Source organism: Cebidichthys violaceus, unplaced genomic scaffold, assembly GCF_023349555.1.
Source record: "Cebidichthys violaceus isolate CVI_PGR_0920_01 unplaced genomic scaffold, fCebVio1.0.p SCAF_1, whole genome shotgun sequence".
Classification (NCBI taxonomy): Eukaryota; Metazoa; Chordata; class Actinopteri; order Perciformes; family Stichaeidae; genus Cebidichthys; species Cebidichthys violaceus.
The window spans coordinates 15,425,411-15,445,593 of NW_027176262.1; the positions used below are offsets into that span (position 1 = coordinate 15,425,411).

At 42.1% G+C, this 20,183-nt stretch overlaps 1 protein-coding gene across 3 annotated transcripts in view; it reads right to left on the reverse strand.

The window, feature by feature from the left end:
* bcas3 (BCAS3 microtubule associated cell migration factor) overlaps positions 1–6,222 on the reverse strand; it is a 333,801-nt gene extending 327,579 nt beyond the window's left edge. For all 3 annotated transcript variants that reach the window (XM_068712400.1, XM_068712390.1, XM_068712409.1), the window contains exons 1-5: positions 6,146–6,222; positions 4,038–4,131; positions 3,888–3,942; positions 1,572–1,647; positions 502–608 (exon numbers count right to left, since the gene is read on the reverse strand). In XM_068712400.1, coding sequence (XP_068568501.1) covers positions 502–608; positions 1,572–1,647; positions 3,888–3,942; positions 4,038–4,108 — 309 coding nt within the window. In that variant the 5' untranslated portion in view covers positions 4,109–4,131; positions 6,146–6,222. The remainder of the gene's footprint in view (positions 1–501; positions 609–1,571; positions 1,648–3,887; positions 3,943–4,037; positions 4,132–6,145) is intronic.
* Between the last annotated feature and the right edge of the window lie 13,961 nt (positions 6,223–20,183).

Genomic DNA, 20,183 nt, shown 5'->3' on the forward strand with positions numbered 1-20,183 from the left:
CACAGTCGACATCTATCAACAAAAAGCTCTGCCTTTTATTTACCTGTTGCCATGGTGACTGATGATGGCTATTTTCATTCACCACACACAAGCTTAACTCAGAGTGAACCCACTCTGAGTTAACTGAACAGACTCTGATCAGCTGTTGTGGAACTGAAAGCTCTGAGTTTCTAATCTCAAATTTAGTCAACTCAGAGTTGCTTAATCCTACTTTCTGAAACCAGGCCCTGGTTAGCTCATCTGTTAGTGTAATCTAAACATTGAAAGAGTTTGTCTTACAACCAAATTTCTTGTTTTTGGTTTTGACTTTTGAAGAGTCAATCAACGCTTTAGTAAAAGTGCTGTGGCACAATATTGCTCTATAGTAAGCCAACTGACAGTATTTTGATCCGAGTGCTTTGGTACACATCTGAATTCATTGGTGTAACGAAAACTTATGGCACAAAAGCTCCTGGTAGAAAACGGCTGAGGTTGCAGTTTTACAGCCCAGTAGTGACTTACAGATATGCTCCAGATCTGCATGCCGTCAGTGTAGCCGATCATGAGGCACAGAGGAGGGTCAGTAGTTCCGCTGTGCATCTCCATAAACTCCGGATTGCGTGACGTGTCTGTGCAAACAGAAGTGGAGACATTCAGTTAAGGTTAATTAGAGGCTGTGTAGAATCATCCAGTACTATGAAACACAAACGTCAAGTTTTGTATTGAGTTAGACACCAAGATTTAAAAGTCTAAGATATATAATACAAGCTTTATTTACTGTCACACCACTTTCATGTAAAGTATTTTTCTGTAGTCTATATCTCACTGCAGTGTTGATTTTTTGTTTGATCCGCGACATGTTTTTTTTTAGTTTGAGGGTGTGTCACAGCTCAAGATCTTTTTCTTATTCCTCATTTATCAAATGCAATCCTGTAACACCACATCAGCATCACATGTACCTAATTTACATGACGACTATAATTTCTTTCATTCAATTTCATCAACTTTTTTTATGCATCATTCCTTTATACATGAACATTAAATGGGAGGGGGTTTCAAGAGCACAGCTAAACGCATGCCACCGCTTGAGTGTATTCCAAATCAAACCAGAAGCGAGCAGCAGCAAAACAATAATGCATGCTACAAAAAGTCAGTTCAACACAAACGTCCATTCTTGACCTTGGAAACCACCATTTAACAACAATCCAGACTGGGAGGAAAAAATATCCAAAAGTAGTAGTGAATGTGGAAGCTTGCACAGAGCTTAAAAATGTCCGAGCATGTCGCGCCATGCTTGCCATCATGGAGTTTGAAACGCTACGACCAACCAGGTGCCATGAATGCAAACATATGAGGTGGAAGCATGAGAGGTGTATTAACATTCAAATGATCTTTTCCTGAGAGACTGGACTTCTCTGATGAAGTCCACTGTGTGATTTCAACATGACTAGTTTTCACATTTCTCTTATATAGAGTGTATTACATTTACAGTTATATTTATATACTGGTTAAACAGACTGAAGAGCCCAATGAAGTCAGAACTCAACAGTCACACAAACCAAACTTAAGTTGTCTGACAGTTACACACTTACCGTTGACGTCAGCTTTCTCAAATCGAACCCAAATGATTTTCTCTTTCTCATCAGTGGGCGGAGCACCAGTGTACGCCTGTAAAGACGGAGCAGAGGGTAGAATATAAATATACAACACTGTCCAACATACAGTGGAGAATTAGCATTCAAGAACAGCTGGTAGACAACCTGCAGACCACCATGGTGTATTTAGTTTTTGGCTGGAGGCTCAGGAACCCAGATGTTTCCATATTGGTTTCTAATCAAAGCTCCTATTGATCATTCAGGTACGGTAGAGTACTCAATTCCTGTTTCCACATTGTTTGTGTTCTAAACTCAACAGACCATACAATTTGAATTGTTTTATGTGCTTTAGGTCCTTTACTAATATTTAGTTTGATTTGCATAAGTGCCAACCATTCTCCAAAGCATAGCATACATTTTTAGAGCAATATACGCATTTTCACGACACCTTAGTTTTCCATTTTTTCCCAGTATGATTTGGAATTTCACACATTGAGATGTGAAACTAGCTTGAGACGAATAATCCTTCACAATATACATCCGATTTCTAATATGTATTTTGTCATTTTTACGCAACTTTTAAGATGTTAGAGCAACGGGAGGCACTTTTGTCATCTCATCTCATCTTCAACCGCTTATCCGTGATCAGGTCGCGGGGGCAACAGCTCCAGCAGGGGACCCCAGACTTCCCTTTCCCGAGCCACATCAGCCAGCTCTGACTGGGGGATCCCGAGGCGCTCCCAGGCCAGTTTGGAGATATAGTCCCTCCACCTGGTCCTGGGCCTCCCTCGGGGTCTCCTCCCAGCTGGTCGTGCCTGGAACACCTCCGTAGGGAGGCGCCGAGGTGGCATCCTCACCAGATGCCCGAACCACCTCAACTGGCTCCTTTCCACGCAAAGGAGCAGCGGCTCTACTCCGAGTCCCTCACGGATGACCGAACTTCTCACCCTATCTCTAAGGGAGATGCCAGCCACCCTCCTGAGGAAACACATTTCGGCCGCTTGTACCCGCGATCTAATTCTTTCGGTCATGACCCAGTCCACATGACCAAAGGTGAGGGTAGGAACGAAGATTGCCCGGTAGATAGAGAGCTTTGCCTTGCGGCTCAGCTCTCTTTTCGTCACAACGGTGCGGTAGAGCGAATGCAATACCGCCCCAGCTGCTCCGATTCTCCGGCCAATCTCACGTTCCATTGTTCCCTCACTCGCGAACAAGACCCCGAGGTACTTGAACTCCTTCACTTGGGGTAAGGACTCATTCCCTACCCGGAGTGGGCAATTCACAGATTTCCTGCTGAGAACCATGGCCTCAGATTTAGAGGTGCTGATCCTCATCCCAACCGCTTCACACTCGGCTGCGAACCGATCCAGTGAGTGCTGGAGGTCACAGCCCGATGAAGACATCAGGACCACATCATCTGCAAACAGCAGCGATGCAATCCTCAGCCCACCGAACTGTAAACACTCCTCCCCACGACTACGCCTCAATATCCTGTCCATGAATACCACAAACAGGATTGGTGACAAAGCGCAGCCCTGGCGGAGGCCAACCCTCACCGGAAACGAGTCCGACTTACTGCCGAGAACCCGGACACAGCTCTCACTTTGGGCGTACAGGGATTGGATGGCCCCCAGAAGTGGCCCCCTCACCCCATACTCCCGCAGCACCTCCCACAGTATCTCCCGGGGGACCCGGTCATACGCCTTCTCCAGGTCCACAAAACACATGTAGACCGGATGGACGTATTCCCAAGCCCCCTCCAGGATCCTTGCGAGAGTGAAGAGCTGGTCCGTTGTTCCACGGCCAGGACGGAATCCGCATTGTTCCTCTTCAATCCGAGGTTCGACTATCGGCCGAACCCTCCTTTCCAGCACCTTGGAGTAGACTTTACCAGGGAGCTATTCAAACTACATACTGATATTATAAAGTAGATACTATATACAGTACTAATTAGTGATGAACTTTAGAATGCCAATTAAACTTCAGAATTTGAAAGCAAAATTGTTGTCAGAAATATTGAAATGTTGGTTTGTTTTCTGAGATTCTTCTCATCTCCACCTGAAATGTGATTAGCTCCATTTCCTTTGGGCCAGTTCACTGTACGACAACAGCATACTGCAGAAGTCCAGTGTATGTCAGTATGCATACTGACTTTGTACATGTAGTCAGTAAGTCAGCAAGCACATGTAGATTTTGATTTTGTCACTTCTCTAGTGTGAACATAAAAGCACACTAATTCAAAGCAGACAGTAATTTGGGATCCACTTTGTAACAGCTGCTAATATGAGAGGAAACATGAGGGAGGAAAGTTACCTGGGGGACCACATCCTGCAGGAAGGTCACCACACTCTCCATGTACGACTGCTCCCTGTAACAGCAAAAAGCTCATGTCATATGTAAACACATACAAACAGCATCATTTCTAATAAAAGAAGAACAGATTGCTGATGTGTGTATCCTTACGTAGCAGCTTGTGCTCGCACCAGAACCCCTCCAGCACAGCGACTAGGTCTGCGTGGAGAGTCCGAAGCCATTTTGTCTCCCGTCTTTTTTTATCCTGAAAATGTACAAAGAGACATTTTAACATGACAGAATAAACATACAAATAAATAAAAATAATCCCTTTGCTTTTGTAATAAGTTGTACAAGTGAACATATCGTTGTGTTTCTCTGCAGCGTGCAAACATTGGCAAGAAACGCCAGATGTTTGAGCATTATTTGTCTACAAAATGCCAAAACAATGTGAAAAATACCCATCCCAATTTCACCTCTTCAGATTCCTTGTTTTTACTGAATTTACTAGGGTCACACTTGAGAGGCTTTTGGGTGATAAACGACTTAAACAGTTGAGTCATTTTTCTGTCGACCAACTAATCCATTAATCAACTTATTGTTTCAGCACAATATGGACTTTATGGTCCATATGTTTTTGGTAAGGACGCAGAAACGCCATTAATGATACTGGATATCAGGCTAAAATAGACCAGCATTATCATATTGATGATTAATAAGAATGAAACATCAAGTGCATGTGGAATAAGAATGAGGTAAGTGTTGTTTTGTCCAGTGTTGTTAAACTATCCCTATACTGTATACACTACATGAGTGAAGGTACTTGAGAATACAAAGAGCTTAGTTCTGAGGACAGTGAGTAGAAGCTAAATGTTGTTTTGGCCAGTAGTTTGGTGTTCCTAATATTTTGTCCACACCACTTATATCTGTGAGGGTTGACTATGTAGTAGAAACACCTCCACCTACAGCACCACAAACTACAGCCTCCAGTCACTGTCAATCAGGCAGACACAACATCTACGAGACAAGCGTTTATGAAAAGTAACAAACTCCCCTCAAAACCTCATTCTTAGGAGTGATTTCAAAAATGATGTTGAAATATTCCACCAAACAGCACCAACAGAGTCTCACAACTGACTCACTCCAACAAGATCATTAGTACTCTGGTGTATTGAAGTGAAGGGAGAGCAGCACTGCCGGTGCAGCGACCGCAGCCGTGCAGATGTTGTGCACCATGATGTTCAGAGTATGACTGCAGACAGAAAGAGACTGAAAGTATCCTCCAGCAAAGAGTGTCTGAGGTCCCGGAGCTCTGATATCAAGATGAGCTCGAAGTACAATGGTTGCTCCTTAGCATTACAAGGAGACACTTTAGGTGTTCCAACATTTGATTAAGATGCCTCCGAGTCATGACTGGTGCAGTATTCCAGGCAGGTCAATGGTTAGGAGGAGAGCTTTTAACTGACCCCGAACATGCTGATGAAATTCTAGTTCACAGCTATCCAGAGAGGTTATGGAATTATCAACCAAATCAAACCTGGAGTCAGGGACATGCAGCCATGCGCCATCAGAATACCGCTGTGACCTAATGTGACTGATTACCATACCTCCAGTCAATCAGACTGGACTCAAAGTGAAAACATCTGGATTAATCAAACAGCCATTTATGTCACACATTTACATACACCAACTTTAAATTCAATTGACCTGCCAAAACCAACCAATGTTACTGATCTAATGACATCACCTTCAGGTCTTAAAGCACTAAAGACAACTGGTAAAGCCACTCTCATCTGTTTCAGTGGAGCATTCTTCAAACAACTAACATTACGCACATCGGGGATAACGAGCTCAGTAACGGTGTGTGCATTATCTCTGAACACGTTACTATCACACTGGTCAACGCTTATGCAACTCTGTCAACAACAGGGTAGAATAGGCTACATGCAGTGAGCAGTGTTTCCATGGTAAACCTCAATGAGAAGCGTGCCCATCTTAGCCTCGGTTATCTGGAACATCTATTTTGTGAGCTTGCAACACAAGCAGCGAGAGGGCAACACTTGTAACAGCTGCCAGGTCTACACAATACAACCATTGGCTAACGTTTAAGTTATATTGGTAGATAGGGACCCCGCAGCTAACTTAGCTAGCATTAGCATTATCGTTAGCTGATAAAACTCCCGTGTAGTGATAAAACGACACAGTTGATGCCTCGAAGCAAGATATGCATTTGTCATGTTTCAGTAAGACATTATTTTTAAGCGGGTATAATTACGAACCGAGGTGTAGAACGTTGACTGTGTTCTTGCTTATGGACTTATGTGGTGGTCCGAGGAGCTCTTTACAACGTCAAAACACAAACAGTCTGGTATTGCGGAACTGTGTCGTGTATTTGAAAGCCAATCAGAGTACAGAAACGTTTTTGTCAACCCAATCAGCCAATAGCAAGGGCGGGGCTAAGGCATGCGTCACATTACAGAAACAATACAATTGGCAAAATAAAACATAACTGAATTTATTTTTTTTTTAAAAGAAGAAGAAACAGCTATGCATATATTCATGAAAGTCCGTACACATTAGTATTGTGGACAACAAATCATACAATTAAGCTGCAAGAAAAGTATGTAATATTGACTTGTTCAACATTAATTTACACTATTTGTATATATGGCATGGAGAACACAGTTAAAAGGAGGCTAGCAGTACATGACGTAAGCGACCATTCAGCTGTATTCACGATATATGAATGTGAAGTAAAGAGAAAGAATGAGGAAAGGTGCAACCGTTATCTCAGGATAAGAACTGATGAAGCAATAAAAACAAGTTCAGGAATGGCGATTTAAAAGAAGAGTGGAAAGGGGTTTACGTAGAGGAGGTCATTCATGTCACAAGAAAGTGATAATATCAAAGGCACAGGGACAATTCTAAACTGATGAAAAACAAGTTATTCTTTAATTTGGGTATCCTCACATTTTAGGTTTACATATTTTTGCTATCCAAAAAAAGGATGAAAAAATGTTGCTGTCCATGAAGGGAATATATATTAAAAGAAAATTAAGAGTTCTGGGTGTGATAATGGATGACAAACTGACATGGAAATCTCATGCATCATGTTAGAACATAGGTGTTTAAGATTTTTTTTTTTTTTAACACAGTAAAGTATACAGTATGCCAGATTATTAGGCAATGAGAATTCTGCACTGTATATTTAGCATATTTGAGCTAAGGAGAGGAAGTGTGGGGCCACATGTGCATGAGAAACATAAAGCATTGTTTGTATTACAGAAAAGAGAACACCAACAGACAGTTTGTTATGTAAGGACTACGGAAAATCAAACATTTAGTTTTCAGTCCAGCCGCCTCCACCAAGAGCGCACCCCATCTTTAGGTCCGTCAGTCCTCAGAACAGGCCGAGGGGCAACAACTCGTGGGTGGCGGGGGTTGAGGCGAGGCAACACAATCCGACCGATAAGGCCCGGATTAGAGGTTTGAACGCGGGCGCGAGGGTTGGATTCCCCCTCGGCTATAGACAAGACTTTTTACTAGTTTCTTCATGGAGAAAAAGGTACCATTAGAAAAGCTGGTGTCGGTAACAACAGACGGGGCTCCCGCCATGACGGGCAGGCATGCAGGCTTCATTGCACAACGCAAAGGTGACCCAGACTTCCCAAAATTTGGTGATTAGTACTAATGTAATAGGATTCATTTAAAAATGTGAAAGAGTTGATTTTCTTCATCTTACATAACTGATAATTTGTATAAACATGGGACAGAGTTCATGATTTGTTCAAAAATGTTACAAAGGTAGTGGTTAGTACAAACGAGACATGATTTGAAGATATGACAGTTAATGAAGTGATAATTTGTACAAAAATTGAACAGGTGTGATTTTGAACAAAATACACAATCATTATTAATAATTATTGTGAGGAATAATTAACATTGGCATGTGATCAGACAGTCTCTTCACATATATTATTATTATTATTATTATTAAAAGGTGATCTGTGCAACTTTGTTATTCAGGAAGTTTGTATCAAACAAGTAGCCCTTCGTACCCTTGAAGTAGCTCTGTTTCAAAAAGGTTGGTGACCCCTGCTCTAGACCTATAAAATCTTAGCGTCTGACGAGCACCCTTGTACCATGTCCCTGCAGTTCAATCATACCCTATAAAAAAACCTGTTTTCCTTAAGAAAGCTAACAGTACCCTAGTTTGTGCTCTCTCACTCATGCTCAGTACTCCTTTCCATGAGCATTCATGCACCTCTAATTCCATCAGATTATTCCTCAACATCTCTCGCTACATCTCATACTCACTACAACTAAAAACGACGTGCTCAACTGACTCCTCTTCTCCACATCCTTCACACAACTCTGTCTGGTGTTTTCCTATCATTTCCAGTGTTTTGTTTAGCTCACAATGGCCCAACCTTAACCTTGTCAACACTGTTCCTACTACCTACCCTGGTAACTTTGACGCCCTTTTGAAAATGATATACCGTATTTTTCGGACTATAAGGCGCACTTAAAATCCTTAAATTTTCTCAAAAATTGATAGTGCGCCTTATAATCCAGCGCGCCTTATGTATGGTCACTTGTTGTGCTTATTGATCGATTTTATGTGGTACAATGCGCTCAAAAATCTGGCGAAATGTGTAAGTACGACTTTGGTAAGCAACGAAGCCGCTCCGCTCAATGGATATTCGGAGCATTACGGTACGCTGTGTCACTACCTGATCGGCCCCGTAACAGGAATGTAATGTCTAAACTAAAAGTCAAAATCGATCAATAAGCACAACAAGTAACCATCGGTCGCAACCGTCGTCCGAGCTTTCACAAAAGCTGGAATCATCACTGAACAGCCAAGTACCGATAACGGCAATAAGACTGACTCGGAAAATGACGAGAGGGATTCGGGCATTCTTGATGCCGAAATCGCACAGCTGTTTCACTCAGACACTGAAGATGAAGAATTCGATGGATTTGTGGAAGAGGAATGAATCGATAAGTGAGTGTATTTTTCTGTACCGGTATTTGTTGTTACAACTGAGTTGAATAAAGTTTGATTTACCGGACTGTGTTGTTTTGCTTAATGCGCCTTATAATCTGGTGCGCTTTATAGTCCGAAAAATACGGTAAATGTCTCCTTTTCTCCTCTTTGTCCCACCTTTTTTGTTACATTTGGTTGATATTTTCCCAAATAATACACTTGACCTCTGCTTTACCAATACGAATTTTTCTTTCCTTTTGACCTCGAACAAATACCAGTCTATATCAGACCTGGAGGGGGGCCGTGTCGGAACCACGCATGCTGACTATGGGGGATTGTGGTGGAAAAAAATCCTATACCCGCCTTGCGTGAGTCTACCAAAAACCAGGTTGTTTTTTAAGTATTTATTCTTTGCGCAGAGAAGGTTCAATCATCACAACAGAATGCGTACAGTCTCAGTGAGGAAGAACCAAGAAAAAAGTGAACAAGCTTTCTTTATACAGAACAAGCAAAGGTGGGGGCCGATGGCCAATGTTACAGACATTTTGGTCTCAGACTTTTGGTCTCAGACTGATGGAAACAACAAGTGAAAACAAACGGCCAGCAACCAAAACAAGCAGCCCAAAGGCCTTGGCATGGAACATTCTCATACAACACAGTTAGTTATCTATGTGAACAGGCAAGGGAGAATCCTTCCTTTGAACAACAGAGACACGGTGAAGTTCAGCAAAGTTCAGAGCAAAATTACTTATGCATGAATACAATATACTGAGTAGAAATATATACTACGTAAAACATTACCATTACAGGTTCCGCAAGGTTCAGTCCTGGGCCCTCTTCTCTTCTCGCTCTACACAACATTTCTGGGTTCTGTTATTCGCTCGCATGACTTCTCCTACCATTGTTATGCCAATGACACCCAGCTGGCCTTGTCATTTCCCCCCGGTGACACCCAAGTGGAGACGCACATCACTGCGTGTTTGGCTGACATCTCAAAGTGGATGATGACACACCACCTCAAGCTCAACCTAGACAAAACTGAGCTACTGTTCCTCCCGGGGAAGGGTTGCCTGCACCGGGACCTGTCCATCACCATTGATGATACCGTGGTGACGCCAACTCGGACTGCGAGGAACCTGGGTGTGACCCTGGATGACCAACTGTCATTCTCAGCAAACATTTCATCCGTTACACGCTCCTGCAGATTCCTGCTCTACAACATCAGGAGGATTCGTCCCTTCCTCACAGACGAGACGGCGCAGGTTCTCATCCAGGCTCTTGTCATCTCCCGCCTGGACTACTGCAACTCTCTACTCGCCGGAGCCCCGGCGTCGGCCATCAGACCTCTGGAGCTTGTCCAGAAAGCCGCAGCACGCCTGGTGTTCAATCGCCCCAAGTTCTCCCACACAACTTCCATTCTCCGTTCTCTACACTGGCTACCTGTAAGAGCTCGCATCCAGTTTAAGACTCTGGTGCTAGCCTACAGGGCAGTGAAAGGAACAGCTCCTTCGTATCTCCAGGCCATGGTCAAGCCCTACACCCCCGCCCGACCACTTCACTTTGCTGCCTTGGGGCGATTGGTTGCCCCGTCGCTCAGAGGTCCTGGCGGCCGATCGACCCGGTCACGGCTGTTTTCTGTCCTGGCCCCATAGTGGTGGAATGAACTTCCCACTGACGTCAGGACAGCGGAGTCGCTGCCCATCTTTCGGCGCAGGCTGAAAACCCACCTCTTCAGGAAGTGCTACCCTGAGCCTTCCACTTAGCACTTATTGTATTCATACTAGCTTGTTGCACTTATTGCATTCGTATTACTTATAGCACTAACTGTTTTTCTTGTTTCTGCACTGTACTTTGGCTCTGAGTTATGCTCTGCTTCATGCTCTTAGATGCTTGTTTGGAAAAGGAAATATACTTATGACTTCTGGTGACTAGTAGTTCTTTTGATTACCAATGTTGAATGCACTTATTGTAAGTCACTTTGGATAAAAGCGTCTGCTAAATGACTGTAATGTAATGGGCTTATCCTCAGATCAAACACTTCAAATTCTCTTGCTATGGCATTGCCTACCCGACCAAAGGTATCCCTCTGACTTCCATTCTCCCAGACCACCTGCAACATACCTTTTGCAGGATGAGATCATTGTGTCTCTGTAAGTTATCCCAGTAGTTTGCCATCAGTTGCTTTCTTTTTAAATCCAGCGGTATTCCTCCCATTTCTACCTGCAGGGCAGGTGTTATAAATGCTGCACTATACTCTTAATGCCTGTGCCTGAATCACATCCAATTTACCAATAACAGATTTGGCTGCTGATCCATATCCATAAGTCTCTCATACTTCCTTAGCTTCATCCCGTCCTTGAATCTTTTCCTGAACCTAAACCCCCAATCATACCCCCACTCCACCATCTCATCAATTGCTTCTTTTACTCGTTCCATATTCCTTACAGTAGCTTCCAGTATGCTCTTTTTCCCAAAAGCCTTAGCATAACATAACATGATCACCCCCTGGTGATGTGAGTCTTGATCCATTTATTGCTCTCGTCATCTCTGCCAAAGTAAAAGGTTCATCAATTTGATCAGAATCAGAATCAGAACCGTTTATTGCCAAGTATGTTACACATACAAGGAATTTGACTAGGTGACTGGTGCATAACAATAAACAAAGTGCAACAATCAATACATAATTTAAAAATAGAAACATTTTTCAAATTTACAATAAAATATAGTAAACAAACAGATAATGGTATGTTAAAACAAGTATATTATAAAAGTGGCATGTGTATTTTAATATAGAAAGGATGTGCAAGGGTGTGTTACAGTAAGAAATTGTCCTGGGGATGTAAGAGTCAGAGTCAGTGGGTCACGGGCTTTATTGATGAACCCAACTGGAGATGGGAAGAAACTGTTCTTGTGGCGTGAGGTCTTGGTCTTAATGGACAGCAGCCTCCTGCCAGCGGGAAGGGACTTAAACAGTTTCTGTCCAGGGTGAGAGGGGTCAGCTATAATCCTTCTTGCTCGCTTCGGGGTCCTTGAAGCGAACAAGTCTTGGAGGGACGGCAGATTGCAGCCAATCACCCTCTCAGCAAAGCGATTGATGCACTGCAGTCTGCCCTTGTCCTCGGCTGTGGCTGCAGCGTACCAGACCGTGATGGAGGAGCAGAGGATGAACTCAATGATGGCTGTGTAAAGTGCACCATCATTGTCTTTGGTAGGTTGAACTTCTTCTGTTGCCTGAGGAAGTACATCCTCTGCTAAACCTTCTTGGTGATGGAGCTGATGTTAGGCAAGGCAAGGCAAGTTTATTTGTATAGCACATTTCAACAAGGCAATTCAACAAGATAACACATAAAGCAAAAGATAAATAAGAACATGACTTTTTACAGAGACCTGTAAACACGGCGTTACAGTAGTCGAGTCTACTGAAGATTAATGCATGGACAAGTTTTTCCAAATCCAGTTGAGACATAAATCCTCTAATCCTTGATGTATTCTTCAAGTGATAATAGGCTGATTTTATAATTGTCTTGATATGGCTGTCCAGGTTGAGGTCTGAATCCATAACTACACCTAGATTTCTGGCTTGGTTTGTGGTTTTTAACATCAGTGATTGAAGCTGAGTGCTGACTTTCAATCATTAGTCTTTGGTACCAAAAACAATTACTTCTGTTTTATCTTTGTTTAATTGAAGAAAATTCTGGCACATCCAGTTGTTGATTTGTTCAATGCATTTACCAAACCCCTGTATGGGATTATAGTGCCCTGGTGATATAGTTATGTAGATTTATGTGTCGTCTGCATAATTATGATAACACACTTTGTTGTTTTCCATAATCTGAGCTAGTGAAAGCATGTGGATGTTGAACAGAAGAGGCCCCAGTATTGAACCTTGGGGAACACCACACGCCATTTTAGTCAGCTCTGATGTGTAATTAGCAACAGACACAAAGTATTCTTGGTCCTTCAAGTAGGATTCAAACAAGTTAAGTGCTGTGCCAGAGTCCCACCCAGATTTCTAGTCGACCATGTTGAATGCAGCACTGAGATCCAGTAATACTAAGACTGAAGTTCTGCCATTGTCTGTGTTTAAGTGGATGTTGTTGAAAACATTAACAAGGGCAGTTTCAGTACTGTGGCGCTGTCGAAAGCCTGACTGGAAGACATCAAAACAGTTATTTACGGCCAAGAAGTTGTTTAGCTGTTGAAAAAATGCTTTTTCAATTATTTTACTTAAAAATGGGAGGTTTTATATTGGCCTATAATGTTTCATTGTTGCGGAGTCTAAATTAGCCTTCTTTAAGAGTGATTTAATAATTGCAGTTTGGACGCCACAGCTGCGGGTTATTTGTTTTGTGTAAAAATCAAGCTCAACACCTACAAATACACTAACTGCAGAGTGCAGATACATGAATATGCGCATGACGGGATGCTGCGTCATTAACGGACAATGCATATAGTAAAAATCAATTCAGCAAAACTGCAGCGCCAAAACACACATTCCACCACACACTAAAGAGCACGGGCCATTCAAATATTATTCAGATCAGAGGGAACAATATTAACCATATCATAAAAACAACACAATAGACAAATTAACATAGTAACACTATATCACTCCCTCCAGGAAATACACAACACCTTAGTTCTTGTTACTGACGGATTTATTTGTCTGTCAACACCGAGAGGGAAAATGAGTCCACTTGAAAACACAATCTTCAAAGATGATCACTTTAACACTTTAACACTTTAACTTTAACACTTTTTTGCAGAGTATATAGACTTATGCCGCTTCACGTCTTCTTGTTGCTGTACCACAACTATATGTGTCCCAGCACAACATAGGACCTAACAATAGTTCCTATCACATATAAAACCAAACAAAAATCCATATTCATGAAAACAAGTTGTACAAATAATAAATAAACAAGCATATTAAATAATGACATATTTATGGCAGTTAAAGCTTTTGGTGGAAAATATTCCTATACCCGCTTTGCGTGAGTCTTCTAATGCTGAAATACATAATACCAAAAAACCAGGTTGTCTTTTAAGTATTTATTCTCTGCGCAGAGAAGGTTCAATCATCACAACAGAATGCGTACAGTCTCAGTGAGGAAGAACCAAGAAAAAAGTTAACAAGCTTTCTTTATACAGAATGAGCAAAGGTGGGGGCCGATGGCCAACGTTACAGACATTTCAGTCTCAGACTTTTGGTCTCAGACTGATGGGAACAACAATCAAAAACAAACGGCCAGCAACCAAAACAAGCAGCCAAAAAAATCTGATTGGTTGAAGACTCACAATCAACAATATCGTCGCCATTTATTTAAACTGCAACGGGTTTCACTTGTAATTCTGCAGGCCGCCCCAGGCAGATTTTTTTTTTTACCTAGAGACAGCATAGGGGTGAAATCTGATTGGATAAAAGCTCTACTTAAAAAGAGCTGCGCTGGAAGCAGGGCAACAGAAGAATACAGTAGCCAATGAGATAATAAGCTAATGGGAAAAATAATTAGAATATGTCCCAGCTCTGCCACTACTATCCTGTTTTTCCATCTCTCATTCACCTAATCAGTTTATTCAGTGCACCTGCCAGTTACGCCCACCTCATCAGCTCATTACTCTCACCTGCTCACTCTGCTGCACCCACTATTTAGACCTCAGTCTCACACGCACTCACTGCCAGAACATTCTCCGCTTTCACGCAAGACCTTCCAGCATTTCCCTTTGGACTGATTCCCCATTACCAACCCTGCCTGTTTTGGAATATCCCGCCTTGCCTCTGCCCCGGTATTTCACTCAGCCTTCTGTCCCTGACCACGAGATAAATGGTCATCTAACGTTGTAGTCAGCTGTCATTTTTTTTAGTCCGGGTCCGCACGTCCTTTCAACTTAAGTCAACGTTTTCCATGGCGTAAGGGCACTTCCGTATCAGTTCCTGAGCGAAACGTTTGTCCCAAGTTGATGACGTTTACGCAGGCTTTTCCTTTGTCCCACATTGATGATGTATTGAAAGATTTCTCATTTAGCGGTTGTAAACAATGAGCAGATTCGCCGCCTGTCATTGGGACATGCAACTGAAGAAAAGTGTTAACAGTGGAGATCGATATGATTGGTTAAAAATAATAATTAAATAAGTATATGTAAACTTATATGCAAAGCTCCTGGCTAGCTCCAATTGTACATTTGCAAATGTTTTATATCAGCCATGTTCTCCTGAAGAAGAATCTTTTTTTTTTTTTTTTTTACATGAATGAATGGCTAAGAGGTTTGTATTTAAGAGTACATTGTTTGCATCTTGTAATAAATATTGATATGTTCTTCATCACTTTGTGTTGTCTTTTTTGTTGAGAAGATAACCGAGACTTTTCTGGGTTTTGGGGCACTGATGGCCTTTCAATGTCATTCATAAATGCTTTGTAAAGCATAGATAGGTCTCACTTTAGATGAGGTCACACAAAATACTTAATGAATGACTAGTAACTACCTGAATTAATTATGAATTGCAGTATTAATACACATTTATAAAGCATATTAACTAACCATTAGAGCACATCTAAATCATATATAAATGCATGAATAATGCACATCTAAATAAGTTCTTCATCATTTACTAACACTTTATAAAGGATGTTAATCATCTACAACTCCTTAATTGGTTTGTAATATATATAATACTTAATTTACAAATGGGGAATCCGTCATTTATAAAGTATGAAAACAATCACCAAACACAGACAAGCTTATTAATCAAGGATAAAACATTTACAACTGAATTGTATACTAATGTGTTAATGTAGGAACAATACTTTATAAATGATGAAGCGTTTACTCATACTTAACTAATGCTTCATAGTGTGTAGTTATTATAAAGTGTTACCATGGATTTTTGTATTTATGAAAAATAATTGAATTCTAAAATAGCTATAACTTTGATTCTGTCTAGGCCATCATGAATTGCAGTATTAATACGCATTTATAAAGCATATATTAACGTAGTCACTAACCATTAGTGCATATCTAAATCATTATATATATATATATATATATATATATATATATATATATATATAAATACATGAATAATGTGCATCTAAATAAGTTCTTAATCATTTACTAACACTTTACAGAGGATGTTATTAATCATCTACCTCCTTAATAATTGGTTGTAATATATATAATACTTAATACATACACATAATAGACAAGCTTATTAATCAAGAATAAAACATGTATAACTGTTGTTATGAATTGTATACTAATGAGCGTAGGAACAATGCTTTATAAATGATGAATTAAGTGATTAGCAGTGACGTGCGGTGAGGTTCGTGGCTGGTGAGGCACTGACACTACATAACGTAAACATGGCCTGTCTCGTACAGCACTAGCTGCTATTGGCCTGATTCGTCACTTCCGTCGTTTCGCACTTTCCGGTCTTTTCGCGGTTATTTTCTTTGGCGATCGCCATCCAAAACGTAAGTAATATTAATTCATACATATCAAAGAATCTACATGTCAAATTTCAGGAATATATATAGACATTTACATGTCTAAATACTATAGGAAAGTGACTTTGATGAGAGAAAGCAGAAAAGAACGCTCGGGCGACGCTCTTTACTCTGAAAAGTGTCTCTGTATTTTCACCGTACTGCTAATATGAGTTAGCATATGAGTGTAGTTTGTAGCTAGCTTTACACTACTTTGTCTAGCCAATGAAAATATAGCATTGATGTGTGACATAATCTGTAGTCAAGGGGAGGGAGGCAGAAATGTTGTGTCTGAAAAAATAGTTGTGGCCGCGGGAAAAACGACAAAGAATCATAGCGCAGGCAGCTGTTTGTTTATTTTTAGCTCTGAAATATAACAGCAGACATATGTAAAATAAAGTGTTTTTCTTGTTTATCATAAGCCAGGCTACATAAAGTATATTCATGGACAATGATCTAATAAATGATGCAAATAATTTTGGTGTGTGTTTGAGAGAGAGAGAGAGAGAGAGAGAGAGAGAGAGAGAGAGAGAGAGAGAGAGAGAGAGAGAGAGAGAGACACTGCTGGGTTTCAATAAATGTACAGTACATTTATTGAAAGCCAGCAGTGGCTCTTATGATTAGAAATATTGTTTATGTAGATAAACCTCCAGTATAATACAGTGAGACATCAGGAAGCAGAACGAAAACATCAGGGAGTAGAAAAGAGTAGAAAGGAGACACCAGGGAGCAGAAAAGAGTAGAAAGGATACATCAGGAAGCAGTAGAAAAGACAGAAAGAAGCTGTTAAAGTAAGAAAGGTAGGTACCGTGTGTGTGTGTGAGAGTTTTTTCCATTACAGGAGGATCAAGAAAAGAAAAGATGGATATAGAAATTGTAAATCTGCAATGGTTTAAGGTAAATATATTTATGTCTATGCATGTGTTAAATATGCATGGTAATCTGGCAATTTATGGCACAGGCTCTACAGGAGGTGAAAGCAGGCAGACTGACTCTACGGCAGGCAGCCCAGCAGTTTGGGGTCCCGAAGTCCAGCCTGAGTGACCGAGTCAGTGGAAGGGTGTCCTCTGACTGTGTCTATGGCCAGAGGACTCTCCTCACCCCTGAAGATGAGGATTCCCTGGTTGAGTACTGTTTGTCACGGGTTTCCACTGACAAAGCCTCAGGTCCTAACCCACGCTCTGGCCATATACAACCTCCGCCACCAGGAAGCACAGAGAACCGTGCTTGGCCAGACGTGGTGGATTAACTTTAGGGAGCGGCAACAACATCGCCTTACTGCCCGGACCCCAGACATAATTGACCGTGGGAGGGCATCCTGCGCCAAGAGGGGGCCAATTGAGGAGTATTTCGGGCTCCTCACCACCACCCTGGAGGAGCACGGGTTGAGGGAGAAACCCCGTCAGATATACAATTGCGACGAGACGGGGTTTCAGCTGGACTCTGCGAGAAGAAAGATGATCGTGCCCCGGGGGACTAAACATGCTTACAGTCAGGCCCAGGGAACCAGAGAACACATCACCGTTCTGGCCTGCTTCAACGCGGCTGGGGAGGATGTCCCCCCTTTCATCATCTACAAGGGGGGATATCCAGGGGGCCCCTATAATAAGGAAGGGGTTCCCGATGCCCTCTACGGGAAGTCGCCACCAGGGTACATGGACAGTGAGCTGTTTAGAAAGTGGTTTGTCGGGCATTTCCTGAAGTTCGTCGCGCAGGAGAGCCCGCTGCTGCTCATTATGGATGGACACCAATCCCACCTGGATCCAGAGCTGGTCCGGGTGGCACAGAGGGAGGGGTTCATTCTCCTGTGCCTGCCACCACATACGTCTCACATCCCTCAACCTCTGGATGTGACTTTTTTCGGACCCTTGAAGGCAGATTTCTCTGGTGTTACAGGAGATCTGTCGGCAGTGAGCCACTCCTTCTTGGTTTCTAAGAAGGAGTTTTCAAGGGTCCTAAAGACTAGACTCCTAACAGAGGGTGAAGGATCGGAGACTGGTGGTGGCTGGGTTCAGGAGGTGTGGCCTCTACCCTCTGGACCCAATGGCCATCGACTGGTCACAGGTCATGCCGTCCGGGCCGCGGCGTGGGACCTCCTCACCACCTCTGCCAACCCCATCGGCATCTTTCTGAGCTGTGCCTGATGTTGCCCTCCCCTCCCAGCATCCCCTTTCCCCAGCCCAACCAGCCCCTATCCCCAATCCCCAGAACCAACCTCCACCTGCCCCTCCTCCTCCCAATCCTTACATCACCCATCCCCTGGTAACATCAGGCCGGATAACAGTAGACCTGGCCCACCTCTTGACCAAAATAAATTACAACCGCAACACAGGCAAGGTCAGGAGGAACATCACCAAGCAGCAGCGTTTTTTAGTGTTGATTTTAGTGTTGTAATGATAAAATATGATTATTATTTCAGAGCCTTCACCACTGCTGCAGGACATGGCCTCTATGGGTCCCAAACTCCTTCCTCTCCTTCCCACCGTAAATGCTCTAAATAATCTGAAAATAGAAACAAGCAATATTATAACATGATGGTGACATTAGCCACGATGAAGAGTAAACAAAACATGGTTATGCTTTTTCTGTTATTTACACAGCCTTCCAACCTGCAGAGACCAGACCATCATCCAGCTCCTCGTCTGCTGGACCCATGACATCCACCGGTAGTGTACTTAATGTAAACTTTCATTGTATGCCAACCCATGAAATGATAGTTTTCTTTAATTAAAAGTTTAATAAAGTTAAATTCTATTAATAGGTCACACTCCTGAAGAGATGGAGCAGACAGTTTGGGAGTGTGGCCGGTGCCGGGAACCTGACCCTCCTGAGAGCTCGGAGGGATTGGTGTCGTGGGTCCAGTGTGACAGCTGCCACACATGGTATCACACCATGTGTGTGGGCTGGGACGAGGAGCTGGATGATGAAGACGATTATTTTAAATGCCATTTGTGTCCAGATTTTTTATTACATTTTTAAAAAAAGTTGTTGGTCGCTGTATGTTTGAACTTGACAGGCCAGGGTAGAAAATACTGCATCATCTACTTTTTGCATGCAAAAGGCAGGACTTTGGTTTGCATGTGTAAAATCTACTCTACAAAATGATATGTTAGCACAACATATAACACCCAGACAGGACACATTACATACATTAACATAAAACACAATATATGCTGCATAGAAAAAGCACCAGGTAATCAATGTAATGTGCTGGCTTACCTAACTAATTAAGATATTTTATGTTAACAGGTATACAATCTTTTTATAATCTTTTTTTCACGGGGGAGTCTGTACCTCTACCCTAAGGGCAGTAGCTAAAACTAGTGATTCAATGGATGGCTGTGTGTCTAACATTGTGCCACTTAAGCTCTGGACTGCTTTGCTGTGAAAGGACAGCAGGTTTGTTTGCAGCCTGTAATTGCACTACCCAGTTTGACTACTTTGGGAAGCTTTGTCTTGCTTTTACTTTAGACACTTGATGTCATGATGTTTGGCTTCTGACTGTCTTCAGTTCAGTTTAAGGATCAAACTTTTCAGTGTAATCTAGGCTTTTATACATTTTGTTTGTATATAGGTTTTATAGTTTAGCAGCCTTCTATTTTCAACAGTTATCACGTAACGGTTGTTACTGTAGATTGTTCATAGTTTTTCCATCTTTCCATAAACAAAAAGTAGCGTACTGTGAATCACAGCGGAGCGGACAATGGGGCTCTCGGTTACCAGTGAGGAGCTCCACTACTAAATGCTACTGACAGTTCCCAAATTGTTGAGCTAATCTGTAATTCAGCCTTAAAAGTTCTGTAATAATAATAGTATATGGGAGCTGCAGTAAGAAGGCTGAAA